The following is a 17,299-nucleotide window of genomic DNA, read 5'->3' as shown; positions in this document are numbered from 1 at the left end:
TTTTTTTTTTATACTAATTGATCCGTGTACATAATATTCTACTTTTAAAGGCCATACTGAATGCTATCTTGTTTCTTTCATAATTGTATTGATTAGTGACCAGCCTAACTATCCTTTTTGTTAAAACTAAGTCACACAATGTCATTTTAAAAACTAAATTAAATTACTTGTTAATTTTTCAATTTTCCTAGCAACTTTAGGACAATGAATAATTACAGGATAGAGTAAAAATGGTAATGGGTCATGCCTTATGCTGAGCTGATCGAATGGTTATTTTAGAGCTAGAGAGGCATGACTCACGTCTTGGATCACCAATTGTGTTGTGTCGTTATAAAATTTTAAAAAGAGTGGGCTAGACATTAACCAATGTAACAATGTCGTGTCAATCTCATGTCCATATCATGTCATGCTTTTTTCATGTTGATTCGTATTGTGTGGTGTTTTAGACCAATTATGTACAATCTTTGGTAGAGTTGGCAAAATGGAATAAGAAACCACAAATTATACAATTAAAGTGACAATAACTTTGGTAGTAGTCATAAGTGTGTCATTAAGTGGCACACTTTAAATGGGTAGACTCAAAAACTCTCATTCTCTATCCAGTCTCCCCATAAGAATAAGAATAAAAAATAAAGAATCCATGCTTTGCTTGCAAAAACCTTCCATCTATTTGTGCCCAATTTCAAACAACTTTAGGGTGAAATCTCATTTTAGCTTTAACTTGACTCTTCTCTTGCAACTTCTCCTCACTCCACTCTCTCCTCTTCTTCTTCCTAAAAATGGCATCCAACTACTACCCATCTTCTTAGTCAACCCCATTATTATCAATGCACCTTCTTCTTCTTCTTCTTCTTCTTCTTCTCTCTCCTCTTCTAGGGTTTCTCTCCTACCCCCAAAACCCCTAATTCATAACCCCTAATTTCACATCTGATCTCCATTTTCCCACAATGTGCGTTGCCAATTGCTATTTATTTTCAATCTAAACTAATTTCACTGCATTTTACCCCAATTTTAGGGTTTTTTTGCCCAGAATATCGTCAATGTCGGGGGGTCCCAGGGTTAGATCGACTAATTTAGCTGACTTTGAGCAAAGGCCAGTGCTAGTACCTGCCGGAAACAAAGCGAGGACCGTCGTTGAAGCTCGGAAACCGACCACGAAACCTCAGCGGAAGTCCGATAGCTCGCCGGAGACGGAAACCAAGAGTAAAGAGAAGAGATTAGCTCAAAATCCACCCACATTATCGCCGCCAATGAGAAATCTCAGCGCTCCGTCGATCCTAAGGCACGGGAATCAGCTTTTGCGGGGTAATTCTTCACTTAATGCTTCGTGTTCATCGGATGCTTCGTCGGATTCTTCTCATAGTCGAGCATCGACTGGGAGGATTAGCCGGAGTAGCGCACCATTGATGAGGAGGAAGCTAGGGGGTGCTAGTAACATGGGTTTGGGTGCTAGTAAGGTGGAGAAGGTGGTTGTGGATAATGGGGCAGCGCCTGAGGTTGATGGGTTGGGAAAGAAGCGATGTGCTTGGGTTACTTCTAATACTGGTATGATTTAGCCTTTTTTATTTTTTATTTTTCATATTTTAACATCAATGCTACAATCATAGTGCAAATATCTTGTTATGCTTAGCTTGTTGGACTTAAAAGGTGGATAATTACGGAAGAAGATTGATGTTCAATCGTGTAGTTTTTATTGTAGATATGGGAACAACTCCTTTTGTCTGGTTACGAAGTTATTGGAAGAGAATGTATGTTATTAGCTTCCTTTTTTTCCTCGAAATTCCGTGTTTTTAAGAGGTAGGAAGAGAAAGCAGGAAATGTATGTTAATATTTTGTCATTCAACAAAGTTTGAATTAGACTCTTGCACTCTCCATGTGTGATTTGGTTAACTGGTGATACACATTGGTGGATATATGTTGGTAGTAGTGGTTAAAGACTTTTATTTCTACTTGTGTTATTTTTCATTAAATTTGCAGTTTTGTGTCAGTAAGTGTAATTGAGTTTAAGAAATGTCATTTGGTGGTCTTGGGTGACATGACAGCCAAATTTTTTGTGTTGCTAGAAATTTAGGGGTGAAAATTTTAAGCTGCTGAAGTTTGGAGGTGTGAATTTTTGGGGTGAGTTGTAGATGATTGATGCTATGATACTGGTAGGAAAAATGACGATTGAGGAAGATCTTGTGGCTTTTATCAAAGCATTTAACTTGAGGATAAACCTCTTTTTTATGGTGAACAAGAAGGATAGAATCTAGTGAATGACTCACTTTCTAGAGGAGGTGTTTGGAGAGGTTAAAAGGTCTATCATTGAAGTGATGAGGGTACCGAATTCATTTAAAACCATCGTTAAGTTCCGCAAAAATTTGATAATAAGGCCCTAGAAGATGAAACATGTGAAACTAAGATGAAATGTAGCATAGAAAGCAATATTTGATTTCTTTTAATTAAGGTTTGAGTTGAAGAATAGGATTAGGGTGTCTTTGGCTGTTCCTTTTAAATTCTCCTTCTTCAATTTGTACACAATGGTTTATTGTTCTTAGAGCAAAAGTTTTATTTTTTTGTTTGATTATTGGCTCTAACTCAACATAGTAGACAATATATGGTTCTCTTTACTATCTTCGTTGCACACAAATTATGGCAATTAGAGATCGAGTATGTTAATGTGATGAGTAAAGTGAGTGGGTGTAAGAAAAAGGTGGGAAAAGTAAGAGAGAGTAAGTGGATAAGTGTAAACATTGTGAAGGCTAAGTGTAAATAATGTGGAGGTAAGGTAATATATGGGTTTTGCCAAAAATACATTAAAGTAAAAGTGTAAAGAACTTTCGGAAACCGGGGTAGTGTAAGCTTTGATATAAGGCTTAGATACAACCTCGTACTAGAATACTTTTGGTAAGGCTAAGAGATCTAAACATCTAATGCTCTCATCAAGGTTGGAGACATATGAAGTCCAAGGTAACCTCCAATCCCAATACTAAGGATTAAGATAAGGATTTATATGTCATCCCTTTTAGAGATTGCCAAAGCAATTGAGAACATGTTGGAAAATTAATCTGTGGGATCATTGTTAGGTTTTCCCTTTCAAGGAGCCTTGGTGTTCTAAGTCTTCTTTCAACTTTGGGGGGTGGGTGGTGTTGGTGGAGGCTAAAATTGAGACGATTGCTATGCATTTGATACTAGAGCATCTTTTCATTATAAAGATGGCAAGGCTCGTCAAGCCGAAGGTGAATTTAGACTAGTCAAGCTAGCAAGTGCATCATGGACTCATGGGCCAAGTCACCAAATTCCAGCCGGTTGATATGGCTTATTAAAGGTGTTTCAATTTCTCAAAAATAAAACGTTTTAGCAAACACTTGGCCCACCTAACATGGTATAAAAATGCGGTTGTTACGTCGTGAACCGGCCGATTTGTAACAGATTTCGAACTTACCGATTCGATATTTACCGTTTTTGCACGACGTTTTTCAAAAGGTCGAGATTTTGGCCAATACAACCGATACGAAATGAATCTCGTCCACATCGAACGTTATTGACTCAATAGTTGATAATTTCGAGAAGAATTACTAAGTTTTTAGACAAAAAAAAAAAAAGGAAAGAAATGGAGAAACTCCGTGGAAACCATTGAGTTTCTTAGCTCAGAACCAAAGGAAGAGAGAGAAAGTAAATATTGGGACAACTGTAAAGAGGTAATCACATGTAAGTTCAAGTAATGGGTTTGGTCACTTTTATTATATATCAATAAGTTAGTGGGACAATAGTGGGCCTTTTTGTTTGTTACTTTATTTCTTTTTTAAATTGTTGTCATACTTGTCAATGGGTAAATAAAAGAACAAGTATGGTTTTGGTTTAAAGGTAAGTACTAAGTACTTTGTATAATAATTTAATTTATAACCTATATAAAAAATTATTTAAAAACCTAAATTATAATATTTGGATTCATAAATTTTAAATGAAATTCTACCGCTACAACTGCGACCCGGTCCGCGATCAACGCATCAATACCGTTACCGTGATACCGCAACCGTTCCCGCGATCGCGACTGAAACCGCATTTTCATACTATGCCACCTAAGGCAACTTGAGTAAGGCATGTGAATTGTCTCGACCCAGGTTTCTTAACCGGTTCATGTCTGGGCGCTATCATAGCTACCCAGCTGGACTCGATCCAACTGGGCTTGATTAAGCTTGCAAGTTAGGCAATTTAAAATCTGGCCGGCTTATCTGGCTTTTTGAGGGAATTAAAAAAGAATAATAATTGACAATACATGTGGATCAACTAGAGCCGCGAAGTTAAGGCCCATTAACCTAATTTCATTACTGCTCCATACCTCAGTTCCTTGCCTCAATACGTTCGTACTTTGTAGAATAAGAGGAACAGAGTGAAGGAGTACTAGTTTAGAACAAACACTTGAATTTGAGACAAGTAATGGAAGTGTGTGCAATGAATTTTTAGCTCTGTTGTAGTGGTGCTGAGTGTTAGATTGCAATGAATAATATGCTTTTATTTTGTGAAGGCAAAAAAAAGAGTGACTTTTGTATCTTATATTCTGTTTTGATTGGACATTTCTTTATGGTATGTTTGGTGGAGGCTGATATATGGTGGTAATAATATTGAATTTATATGTAGGTTTGTAGAGAAAGTTTACATGCCAATGTCCATGGTAGTGTATTTCCACCATCATTTGTTTGTTTGTTTTTTTTTTTTTTTTCTTAGATAACCATTCATTATCACTATAGAGGTGGTATTGAGTTCTACATTGACACAAGACTTTCCTTCCAAAATTACATATTCCCTCCGTTTCCAATTTGAAGTCTTATTTACCTTTTGCACAAGTTTTTAACGTTGTTTAAAAAAAAAAAAAAAAAAAAAAAAGATAGTGGGGTTCGTTTTATTTGAAGTGAATGAAGAAATAGATACTTCATGGAATCAAAGGGGAGAACTTCGATGCAGATAGATACTTCGTGGTGGAATGAAGAGGTGAAAGGAGTAATTAAGCAAAAAACGAAATGCTATCACACCTTGGGAAAATGTAGGAGCGACGAAACCTTTGCAGCGTATAAGGAGGCTAAGAGTAAGGCAAAAGCAGCTGTTCGCCAAGCGAAAGAAAAGGCTTATTAGGAGGTTTACGAAAAGCTCAACTCCAAGGAGGAAGAAAAGATCATTTATAAGATGGCGAGAGAAGACAAGAGGCAAGGAAGGATATTGGCATGGTAAAGTGTGTCTAAGATAAGAACCAAATTATTCTAGTACAAGAAGAGGTCATCAAGGACATGTGGAAGGGGTACTTCGATGAATTGTTTAATGGAAGTCGTGGAGTTGTGGAAGGGGTACCTCTGTGAGTGATGAAGAAATCAACGTGGAATATATGCGGGGGATTGAAGAAGATGAAGCCTAAGAAGGCGGTTGGCTTGATGGTATACCGATAGTGGTGTGGAGTTGTTTGGGTAAGATTGGTATTGATTTGTTAATAGACCTCTTTAACAGGATATGGAGGGCTACAAGGATCTTGCAAGATTAGAAGAACAACACCTTGGTCCCGAACTATAAAAACAAAGGAGACGCTCAAGATTGTTTAAATGTCGAGGGATCAAACTTAAGAGCCACACTATGAAGTTGTGGGAAAGAGTGATTGAACATAGGTTGAGGACATGCACAAACATTTCGAATAACTAATTTGGTTTTATTTGTGGGAGATCTACTATGAAAGCAATCCATTTGATAAGATAAACGATGGAGTTTTATAGGGTAAAGAAGAAAGATATTTGTTTGGTGTTTATTGATTTAGAGAAGGCATATGACAAGGTGTCAAGAGCGGTACTTTGGTGGGCAATGTTGAAGAAAGGTATCCCACGAAGGTACGTGGACCTGGTTAAGGATATGTATCGGGATGTGTCAACAAATGTGAGGACATGGGGAAGGTTGAAAAAAGATTTTTCCATTATAGTTGGATTACATCAAAGGTCTACATTAAGCCCTTTTCTTTTTGCAACGGTTCTAAACGAAATAACCAGACCAATTCAAGATGAGGTTCCATGGTGTATGCTGTTTGCAGATGATATCGTTTTTGTTGGATGAAACTAAAGATGGGGATAATGCCAAATTGAAGCAATGGAGACAAAGGTTGGAATGTAGAGGGTTTAAGCTAAGTCGGAGTAAGACTGAATATTTGGTATTCCACTTTGGTACTCAGAGGGGGGACAAGCGATGATGTGGTGAGTTTGGGTGGAAAGGACTTGACCATGAGTGAATGTTTTAGAAATCTTGAGTCGATCATCCAGAAAAATGGTGACATAGATCAAGACATGGCCCAGAGGATTAAGTTGGGGTGGCTTAAATGGAGAGCGGCCATGAAGCATTCCCTTACAGTTGAAGGGAAAATTCTGCTGCCATAAAACCCTTTATGAGACTGAATGTTAGGCTTCTAAGAAAGAGCACATTAAAAAAATGAAGGTTACTAAAGTGCGCATGTTAAGGTGGATGTGCGGGAACACTCTAAGAGATAGAATCAGAAATAAGGTTATTCGCAAGAAAGTAGGGGTGGTAGGCATTGCAGACAAACTAAGGGAAAATCGCCTGCGTTAATTTGGGCATGTAGGACGGAGACCCGAGGGTGCACCGGTACGAAGAGTGGAAGAGTGGGACCATGAAGGGGTAAAACGAGGGAAAGGAAGACTGAAAATGACTTGGTTGGAAGGAGTTAAGAAGGATATGAAGTATATGATTTGCATGAGGATGAAGCATTGGATCGTAAGGGATGGAGGAGGAGGGGTTAAACGAGGGAGAGGAAGACCGAAAATGACTTGGTTGGAAGGAGTTAGGAAGGATATGAAGTTTATGGATTTGCATGAGGATGAAGCATTGGATCATAAGGGATGGAGAAGGAAGATTTTCGTCGAGGACTACACGGAATAATTACTTTTGGTTCATGTAACCGACCCCACACTTATGGGATTAAGGCTTTGATTGATTGATTGATTGATTGAATGAGAAATAGATACAGCCGTAAAGGTGAAATGTAACTTTTAAGTTAGGGACAAGGTTTTGGGGAGAAATGAGACTTTTAAATTGTGACACAGGGAGTATATCATTATCATCATTATGGGTTTACGGTCATCTATCACTTCCTACCAAACAGGCCATTAGAACTTGCTTATAAATTTCTTTCTTTCTCTTTCATGTACATAAATAAAAGAGATTTCTTTATCAAACTGCTTATTTTATTTCATAAAAAAGCTATATATTGGCCTGTTCTGTTTGATGTTATATCTTTGTTGATATTCTAACACTGTTTCCTTTTCTGAAGAAGATCCATCTTACGCTACTTTTCATGATGAAGAATGGGGAGTTCCAGTTCATGATGACAGGTATATTATGATTTATGAGGGAGTTGATATATTCCAAGTTTTTTTTAATGCATTCTAATGAATTTTACCATCTTATTTTTGTTTATCTGTAGCAAACTGTTTGAACTGCTCAGTCTCTCGGCCGCTTTAGCTGAGTTAGCATGGCCGACAATACTGAATAAGAGAAATATATTCAGGTAGGACTTTATGATTAGTTTCTCTTTCTTTTTTAATTTCCTTCTATGATAGTCATACCATGTATATCAGACAATTCATTGATTAATCACAGTCTTAGTGCTTGTTATACCTTCCACTTTGCAGGGAAGTGTTCTTGCATTTTGATCCAGTATCTGTTTCTAAATTAAATGAGAAGAAGATTAGTGGACCGGGAAGTCCTGGAAGTACCCTATTATCAGAGCTTAAAATGCGCAATATTGTTGAAAATGCACGTCAAGTTTGCAAGGTAATACTAAATTTGTTGTTGATGCATGATTATTTCTCTTTTCATGGCACGTAGCATTTATATAAAAGTGTTATTGGTAAAGTTACCTTACAATGTGGATGCCATGATTATGACATTATTTGCACCTAAAAGTGTAATTTACCAAATAGAAAAGGGAGGGAGGGGGGGGGGGGGGGGGGACTAAGACTGTATGCTTTGATGGAACTGTTTTATGGGAAAATGTTTTTCCATGGAAAACAATTTCCAAGGAAAAAACACAATTTTGCATGCAAGTGATGCAAGGTAGTCTTACTTCTTCACCTTCATGTAGGTTAAAGTGTGGAGCTGAATGTTTCCAATTTTCAGTTACAGCTTTATCCTTGAGGTAATTGCTTTTGCATGACCATAAGCCACTTATCATTCTTATTAGCATGGATCTCAATGTAGGGTTGATATCATGGAGATGAAGAAATAGAATAAGATGCGAAGGATTTCATAATCTTCAGGGTCCATAATAAGGATATGTATTATATCTATAATTATTGGTTGGATTCTTGAACCCTTTGGAGCCCAGAAGCTAAATTTGACCCTTGCAATTATGTTATATCAGTGATGAGAGTAGTAGTATACGAGTGGATTATAGATGCACCTTTCCGGGCAAATACATTTTTCCTTTCGAGCAAGGCTATGTTAACCTTGGAGGTTTTGAGTTCTTGGCAGCAAAATTGCCAAAATACGCATGGGGTTATTCTCAGGAGTGTGCTTTCTTACCAGTTTCTCTGCATAATTGTTCAGAACTCAATGCTGCGAATTTTAAGGGAGAAATGCAGCTTTGTTTCCCAGCTTGGAGAAAGATTTTATCTCTAGCCTCTTTTAGATCTCTATTCAATTATTGTTTTGGAAATTCGTTGTCTTTGATTCAACAAAGTTAGAAACCTGTCCTCCCTTTCGCATGTAATGTTAACTTGTTTCTCTTCAGTTAGGCATCTGTAAAATTTGAGGAAAATCATCGCTATCTTGCGATTTTTGCTGGTGTTGAATTGAACCACAAAAGGGATGTCATTTGAATATGGTGCAATTATTCTTGCAACTAGTCAGTATCTAGTTTTCTTAATCAAGCTAATTGTTACATGATTGAGACCTAGATGACTTCTTATCCCATTTCTAATTGATTGAGTCCGTTAGTTTCTTGTGCAGTGGTTGAGTCTAGCGTTGAATAACTAGATATCAGAATTATCATGTAGCAGAAGCAAAACTGATGCAACTTGCTGCTTAGCACTGTGCAAATGTGTTGTCTTCTGGCTTTTTATCTGTAGTGCATTCCATTAACAATATTTTGCTGATGTTATTCAAAATGTGATACGAAGTATTAAAGTTCTGTCGTATTAGTTCTAGCCCTGAGGTATTTTATTTGCTATGTTGTTATTATGTACTGTAGAATGTTATTTTGGTTTGTGTAAATCATCACATTTGTAATCCTGAGCTAAAAGAATTAACTCCAATGCTGCTGCATCTTGTGTGAAAATAATGAAGTTAGTAATGGGGTGAGCTAAGCGTATTTAACTTAATGCTGTTTTATTTGCTTCAAAACATATTCCAAGGAAACAGCTGAGAAGGAAAGTGCTGATTATGTTATTTACTGTTATGTTTTTCTTATTGTGATTATGCAGATAATCGAGGAGTTTGGATCATTTGACAAGTATATATGGAGCTTTATGAATCAGAAACCTATAGTAAACAAGTTCCGATATCCACGCCAGGTGCCAGTCAAGACTTCTAAAGCAGAGATGATAAGCAAGGACCTGGTGAGAAGAGGATTTCGAGGAGTTGGGCCCACTGCAGTCTACTCATTTATGCAAGCAGCTGGTTTGACAAACGATCATCTCGTAACCTGCTTTAGATTCCAGGAATGCGTTGCAGCAGGAGAAGGAAAAGAAAAAGATGACAAAATTAAGGGCGAGGAGGATAAACCGATAGACATGGATAAGCTGGAGCTTGCTAGAGCTTTGGATGAAATGAGTGTCTGCTTTGATGGTTAAACCTGCAGTTTTGTTGATAAGAACATATTTCTATCAAGAGAAGCTGGCAGATAGTAGTTAATTGTATAAATGTGAATTATTCTGTACTCTACAATCCTCAATGTGAGATGCAGACAAAAGGAAGAAGATGAAGTCGTCGGTATGCTTAGGGTTTAGGAAATTCTGTTATGTGACAGGTGATATTTTTAGCTTTCTTGTACAGTTGCTATGTATGTTTTAGTTCTCCTTCCTGTTGATTGCAACGGAGTATTTTTTTTTCTTCCCAAAAATATATATAATTCGCTCTATTCTGTCTAGTGGAAGCTCTTCAAAATACCTCGTAAGAACTACATTGTCTTGATAAATTTCTCATTAAAATAAAGAAAAATAATAATGAATTCAACGAATCAAACGTGCAAAAATATAAATATTACGTAGTATAAAGAAGGCATTAATCGCTTCAAAAGGCACCAAAAAAGGAAGGGGACGAAAACTGCTTGTCGACCATAAATTACACTCAGTAGTCACTACACATTTAAGATTGATGAGTTCGTTGAAGACAAAATAAAAGGAGAGTGGTACATTTCATTTGTATTTCCTCAACTTTTTCATCATCTAATAAATACAATTCCCACACGAGGTGCTTGACTCTTGACCCTCTATTCTTCTATCGGAAACTTTAATAAGATGGTGTTGAGAAAAAAAAATACAAATGTGAAAGTTCACATGTGGTATTTGGATCAATTATATGCTCTTAATTATATGCTCAAAAGTACAATAATGTCTAATATTTTATTGTAAAAATTTTACTATAAATTGAGACTTGATATAGTAGTAAATACTACAGCATTTTCACTAATTCTATCTTTACCTTCTCTTCACTCAAAATTTCTCTATCAATAAAGTTTCTTTTAACACGTTATCAGCACCAATTCCTAGTCAGATATGGATATGTCTAAAGTTGGTTCCGAATATCAGTGCCTTTTGGACAGTGGAACAACACACACTATCTTGAAGGATAGAAAATATTTTTCATAATTAAAGTTGTTTCAGGCAAATTTAAACACTATTTCCCGGTCAACAAAATTAATTGAAGGATCTGGAAAGGCTTGTATAATGCTTTCAAATGGAACAAAATTGATAATCAATAATGCTTTATACTCGAGTAAATCTCGAAGAAATCTCATAAGCTTTAAAGATGTACGTCAAAATGGCTATTATTTAGAAACAATGACAACAGGTTAAAAGGAGTATTTATGAGAAATTGCCAGCATATTCTTCGGGGTTATATCGTGTAAACATACGACCCGTGGAAATCAATATGATATCTAACCAAAACTTAGATGACAAACATCTGATTATTTTATGGCATGACCGTTTGAGACATCCAGCAACTGGGATGATGCAAAGAATAATAGCAAATTCAGTTGGACATTCAATGAGAAATGTCAAAATTCGTCGATCGGATGAATTAACATGCTCTGCATGTTCACTTGGCAAATTAATAATAATAAGACTATCTATGAACAAAATTGCTATTGAATCTTCAAAATTCTTGGAAAGAATTCAGGGAGATATTTGTGGGCCAATTAATTCGGCATGTGGACCATTTCGATATTTCATGGTTTTGATTGATGCTTCTACACGATGGTCACATGTCAGTCTGCTTTCAAGTAGAAATGTTGCCTTTGCAAAATTACTTGTCCAAATTATCAAATTAAGAGCACAATTACCAGATTATACAATAAAAAAATAAGACTCGACAATGCTGGGGGATTTACATCCCAAACATTTAATGAGTATTGTATGTCAATCGGAATTGAGGTTGAACACCCTGTAGCTCTTGTTCATACACAAAATGGTCTAGCTGAATCACTAATTAAGAGTTGCAATTGATTGCAAGACCATTATTAATGAGGTCAAAATTTCCATCATCTGCTTAGGGACATGCTATAATACGTGCAGCAGCACTAATTAGATTGAGACTTATAGCTTATCATAAATTCTCACCACTACAATTTGTTTGCGGTCGAGAACCAAGTATCTCACATCTAAAAATCTTTGGTTGTGCTGTATATGTTCCCATTGCTCCACCCCAACGAACAAAATGAGTCCACAAAGAAAGCTGGGAATTTATGTTGGGTTTGAATCCCCCTCTATAATTAAATATCTTGAACCACTGACTGGTGACTTATTTACGGCTAGATTTTCCGACTGTCACTTTAATGAAGCAGTATTCCCAGCCTTGGGGGGAGAGAAAGTGGACCCACGCAAGAAAGAAATAGAACTTATTTGGAATGCAACACAACTGTTGATATTAGACCCACGAACAAATATGTGTGAAGAAGAAGTCAAGAAAATTATTTATTTACAAAGTGTTGCAAATCAATTGCCTGATACATTTGTAGACACAAAAAAGGTGACAAAATCACATATACCAGCAGAAAATGCCCCTGCACGTATTGAAATCCCAACTGATAATAAGGCCAATGAGAATGAATCTCAAGCACGCAGAAAGCGTAGGAGACCACTTGGTTCAAAAGATTGTAAACCAAGGAAATTGAAAAGATTGGATGGAATAGAAAATGAGACTAATGATGTTCCCCCGTCAGAAGGTCAAGAAATACCAAATGTGAATGAAAGTAAAGAAAATGATGATAATCCAAAAGGGGACGAACAACAAAACAACCCTACGGGGAATGAACAAGATGTTCAAAACATCGATAACAATGAAATTTCAATGAATTACGTCTCTTCCAAGACTCAGTGGAATAGGAAAGATGTTATCGTGGATGAAATATTTGCAAATTCCATCCAATCTACATTGTGTCTGATGAAAATGATGTTGAACCAAGAACATTGGAAGAATGTCTACACAAGAGTGATTGGCCAAAGTGGAAGGAGGCAATGCTGGCTGAGTTGAAGTCACTTGAAAAACGAGAAGTTTTCGGGAAAATAACTCTTACACCAACAGGTGTAAAACCCGCTGGATTTAAATGGGTATTTGTGAGAAAACGTAATGAGAAAAATGAGATAGTTAAATACAAGGCAAGGCTTGTAGCCCAAGGAATTTCTCAAAATCCAGGAATTGATTATGAAGAAACATATTCTCCAGTAGTTGATGCAACTACATTAAGATTTCTGGTAAGTTTGACAGTCGCAAAAGGACTGCAAATGCGGTTAATGGATGTAGTGACTACGTATTTGTATGGGTCACTCGATACAGACATTTACATGAAATTCCTCGAAGGACTAAAACTACCAGAAAACCACAAGCCTAGACAATTACTTTCCATAAAACTAAAAAGGTCACTTTATGGATTGAAACAATCTCAAAGGATGTGGTATAACCGTCTCAGTGAATACCTTGTGAGAGAAGGGTTCAAGAACAACCAAATTAGTCCCTGTGTTTTCATAAAGCGATAACAATTTGCTATTATTGCAGTTTATGTTGATGATTTGAATATCATCGGAACCCCAAATGAACTTGAGAAAACTGCAAAATACTTGATGGAAGAATTTGAGATGAAAGACCTTGGAAAAACTAAATTTTGCCTTGGATTGCAAATCGAGCACTTGAGTCATGGTATTTTTGTCCATCAATCAAACTATACAGAAAGAGTTTTGAAAAGATTCTTCATGGACAAAGCAACTCTAATCAACTTCCTAATGGTTGTTCATTCTTTGAGTATGAAAAACCATCCATTCACACCACGAGAAGAAAATGAAAAAATTCTGGGTCCAGAAATACCATACTTAAGTGCAATTGGAGCTTTAATGTACTTAGCTAACAACACTAGACCCGACGTACCTTTCTCTGTGAACTTGTTAGCCAGGCACAACAATATACCAACATATAGGCATTGGAAGCAAGGAACACAAGACCTTGGTTTATATTATCAACCGAAACAAGATGCTGCCCTCATTGGGTATGCCGACGCTGGATATTTATCAGATCCTCAAAATGCCAAGTCACAAAATGGATATCTGTTCACTTATTGCGGCACTGCAATATCATGGAAGTCAACAAAGCAGACATTGATTGCGACATCCTCAAATCATGCAGAGGTAATAGCCCTTTATGAAGCATGACGAGAATGTGTATGGCTGAGGTCGATGATTAGTAATATCCAAGAAGAGTGTGGAATGAAAGCAATAACAGAAAAACCAACCACCATCTTTGAAGACAATACAACATGCATCTCTCAAGTAAATGAAGGATATATTAAGGGAGATAGAACATAACATATATCCCCAAAACTATTCTTCACACATGATCTGCAAAAGGATGGGGAAATAGATATCCAGCAAATTCAGTCTTGTGACAACCTTGCCGACTTGTTCACCAAATCACTTCCTTCCAAGAAATTCGAGCAATTAGTTTACAAAATTGGAATGCGACATCTTCGTGAACTATGCTGAAATCAGGGGGAGTATTATATGCACTGCACTCTTTTTCCCTTCGATCAGGTTTTTATCCTACTGGGTTTTTCCTGACAAGGTTTTTAACGAGGCAGTATACCAAAGTATATAATACAATAATATCGTTGTACTCCTTTTCCCTAGCTATGGTTTTTATCCCATAGGGTTTTTACCTAGCAAGGGTTTTAATAAGGCAACTCACACCCCATTTCATGTGAACATTCAAGGGGGAGTGTTGAGAAAAAAAATGCAAATGTGAAAGTTCACATGTGGTATTTAGATCAATTATATGCTCAAAAGTACAATAATGTCTAATATTTTATTGTAAATTTTTTTTCTATAAATTGAGACTTGATGTAGTAGTAAATATTACGGCATTTTCACTGATTCTATCTTTACCTTCTCTTCACTCAAAATTTCTCTATCATTAAAGTTTCTTTTAACAGATGGCTATTTGTGCCACTTGTTCCATTTTTATACTTGTATACTTTATCTTTAACTTCATTTTTTTTTTTAAGGCAAGCGGATTCAATATAATTATCTTATCTTTAACTTCATCATTATGCTTTTAATAACATAAGTAAAAACATGTTCAAATATAACATTGCTTTTGGTTATTGATTGTCCAATCCTTACCGGTAGTGGTATGGTTATAGAAGTATCGTATGAGTCCAATAGTGAGACAAATATAAATTAATAGACATTCATATAAGTTTTTGAACATATTGATTTTTGAAATTTAAATATAAGTTTTTGATACATTTCATACTCCGTATAAGTATTTGAAAATTTCATACGGCATATTGAATGTATACATTAGTTTTTGGTTGGGTGGACTCATGTTGACGGACTTACCAAATTACCTCGAGAGGCCTCCTTGGTGTTCGGCAGTGCCGGGGCTACAATTGCAAATTATTTATGGGGCCTGTTCAACTTCTCAAAATGGGCCCCTCTACTCAATAAATTAAATACCCAATTTTTTTGTTAAAAAAATTCATTACATTAGAAAATTTGTCAAAATTAAACAATAAGTTTTATTAGTTAAATGTGAAATTAATTTTGGAAGATATAGAGTTTTTTTGGGAATTAAAATAATAAATTGAAAAAATTTTGAGAGAAAAAATTATTTGGAAAAAGGAAAGATCTAATTTTGGGTTTGGGTGGAGAATTCTAGAGACAAAGTAATAACTTCATTCAATGTTTGGACGCTCAAAGCTCAACCTTACTCAATGCCAGCTTTCACTTTATTTCCCAAAAAGTTAAAAAATTGTTGGACCCAAGGCTTGAACCTGAGATCTCTCATACATAAGAAGCAAATTAACTCAAAGCACTAGTCCATCTATAATTTTATGTTATTATTTCAAACTTAATTACATATATATATAAATTTTGGGGCCCTCAAATTTGGGGGCCCTGCTCCGTCGCCCACCTTGCTCCGGCTCAAAACCGCCTATGGTGTTCGGAACCACCTTATTTATGACCTTGAGCCACCACTCGTTATCATATCTTAAAATGACTTGTCTTTTGTGTGCTCTAGCTTATTGCTTTAATTTGTTTTTTTCATGTAAAAATAAGTAATACATCCGACTATCAAGAAATATTAACATAAATTAGATTGTTTACAAAAAAAAATGAAGAATAGTTTATAAAATCGTCAAGGGTTGTTAGTGTTGGTTTACTCACTATATTAACTAGCCTTAAGATTCACTAATTAAACACATTAATCAATTTTATTTTCTTATTGAAAAGTAAACATGTGGAGCCTTGATTAAATACATTTGGTCCAAATCAATTGAATAATCAGCTGTTGGGTTTTTAGTCTTAAACTATATGCTCAACCTTTCAGGACATAATTTTGTTTGTCAAGAGCACGTGTTTAAGAGCTCTTGTTTTTATTTTATTTTTTTTTTAATAATTTTGACAACGAGCTCTTGAATTTTATTTCTAAAAGCACATGTGTTGTTTTCCCAAATTTAATAACGTGAATTGCAATGCTGGTCGGTGCAAATAAACCAAATCAATCAATCTAATATAAAATCATACTATAGTTAATTGAAATGGAATACTATTGCCATCTTTTACATATTCCCTTAATATATATATTCATCTTTAATTAATGTCTTGACCATAAATTTGAAGTCGTTCTTTAATTTTATGATTGTGCCTCTAATTTTATTCATGCCAAACAGTTTCTTGGGTGAATTCTCTCACAGTCTCACATACAACTCTTCCTGGCTACTTCTGCTACGAGAAGTTTTATTCATATATTGATGTAGTCTTATTACAACTTGAATGACATGAAAAGTGAATGACAAAGTATTGTATAACTCTAGATTATTTATAGTGAGACGGATATAAGTTATTAAACATTTCACATACGGTTTTGAACATTTTAACTTTAAAAATTTAGATATCAATTATTGGACATATCAGTTATTTTTGGGAATTATATATATGGATTGGGTTGGACATTTCAACAATGTGGGTGGACTGAAGGTCAAGCAAACTCACCTAGCTAGTTTTTTATCACAAATAAAGATTTGGAGGTAAAAGGAGAGGAAGATGGCCTCTATCTAACTTCACTAAGGTTTACTTTTCATTTTTCCTTACATATTTGGTATTTATGTGTTATCAGCCTTGGAATTGAATGGGTGTTTTTGTCATTTTTATTACCAAATTTTTTTCCCAATTTTTTTTATGTATAATCATATAGATATACCAAGTACGGAGTATGTATAAAATTGCATTAGAGCTTCCTCTTCTAAGGAGGGCGGGTTTACTAGTATTTTCCTTTTATTACCTTTAAATATATATATATATATATATATATATATATATATATATATATATATATATATATATATATATATATATACTCTACCTATATACGGAGTACTTGTTAATGATTTATGTGTTTGACATGAAACCAAATTCGTGGGTCGTGAGTCGTGAGTCGTGAGTCGCGACAATGTCTTCGTGCATTTAATCTTGAAGTAGTCAAGTAGACAAATACAAATCTAACTCACATTTGTAAGTAGATGAAAAAAAAAAAAAACCATTGGACCTAAACAACATATCTC

General features: G+C 35.6%; 1 protein-coding gene across 2 annotated transcripts; it reads left to right on the top strand.

The window, feature by feature from the left end:
- Window positions 1-499: 499 nt before the first annotated feature.
- On the top strand, window positions 500-10,114 carry LOC110739967. 2 transcript variants are annotated; one of them, XM_021920450.1, is made up of 5 exons: window positions 500-1,545; window positions 7,298-7,358; window positions 7,451-7,534; window positions 7,659-7,800; window positions 9,450-10,114. In XM_021920450.1, exons 1-5 carry the CDS (start codon window positions 1,041-1,043, stop codon window positions 9,816-9,818), a joined length of 1,161 nt encoding a protein of 386 aa, XP_021776142.1. In that variant the 5' UTR covers window positions 500-1,040; the 3' UTR covers window positions 9,819-10,114. The 2 variants fall into 2 exon arrangements, with proteins under 2 accessions (XP_021776142.1, XP_021776143.1); XM_021920451.1 differs by having other exon boundaries at window positions 501-1,545; window positions 7,301-7,358.
- Window positions 10,115-17,299: the final 7,185 nt, after the last annotated feature.

This window comes from Chenopodium quinoa, unplaced genomic scaffold, assembly GCF_001683475.1.
Source record: "Chenopodium quinoa cultivar QQ74 unplaced genomic scaffold, ASM168347v1, whole genome shotgun sequence".
NCBI classification, from domain to species: domain Eukaryota; kingdom Viridiplantae; phylum Streptophyta; class Magnoliopsida; order Caryophyllales; family Amaranthaceae; genus Chenopodium; species Chenopodium quinoa.
This window is presented reverse-complemented; position numbering and strand designations above follow the sequence as displayed.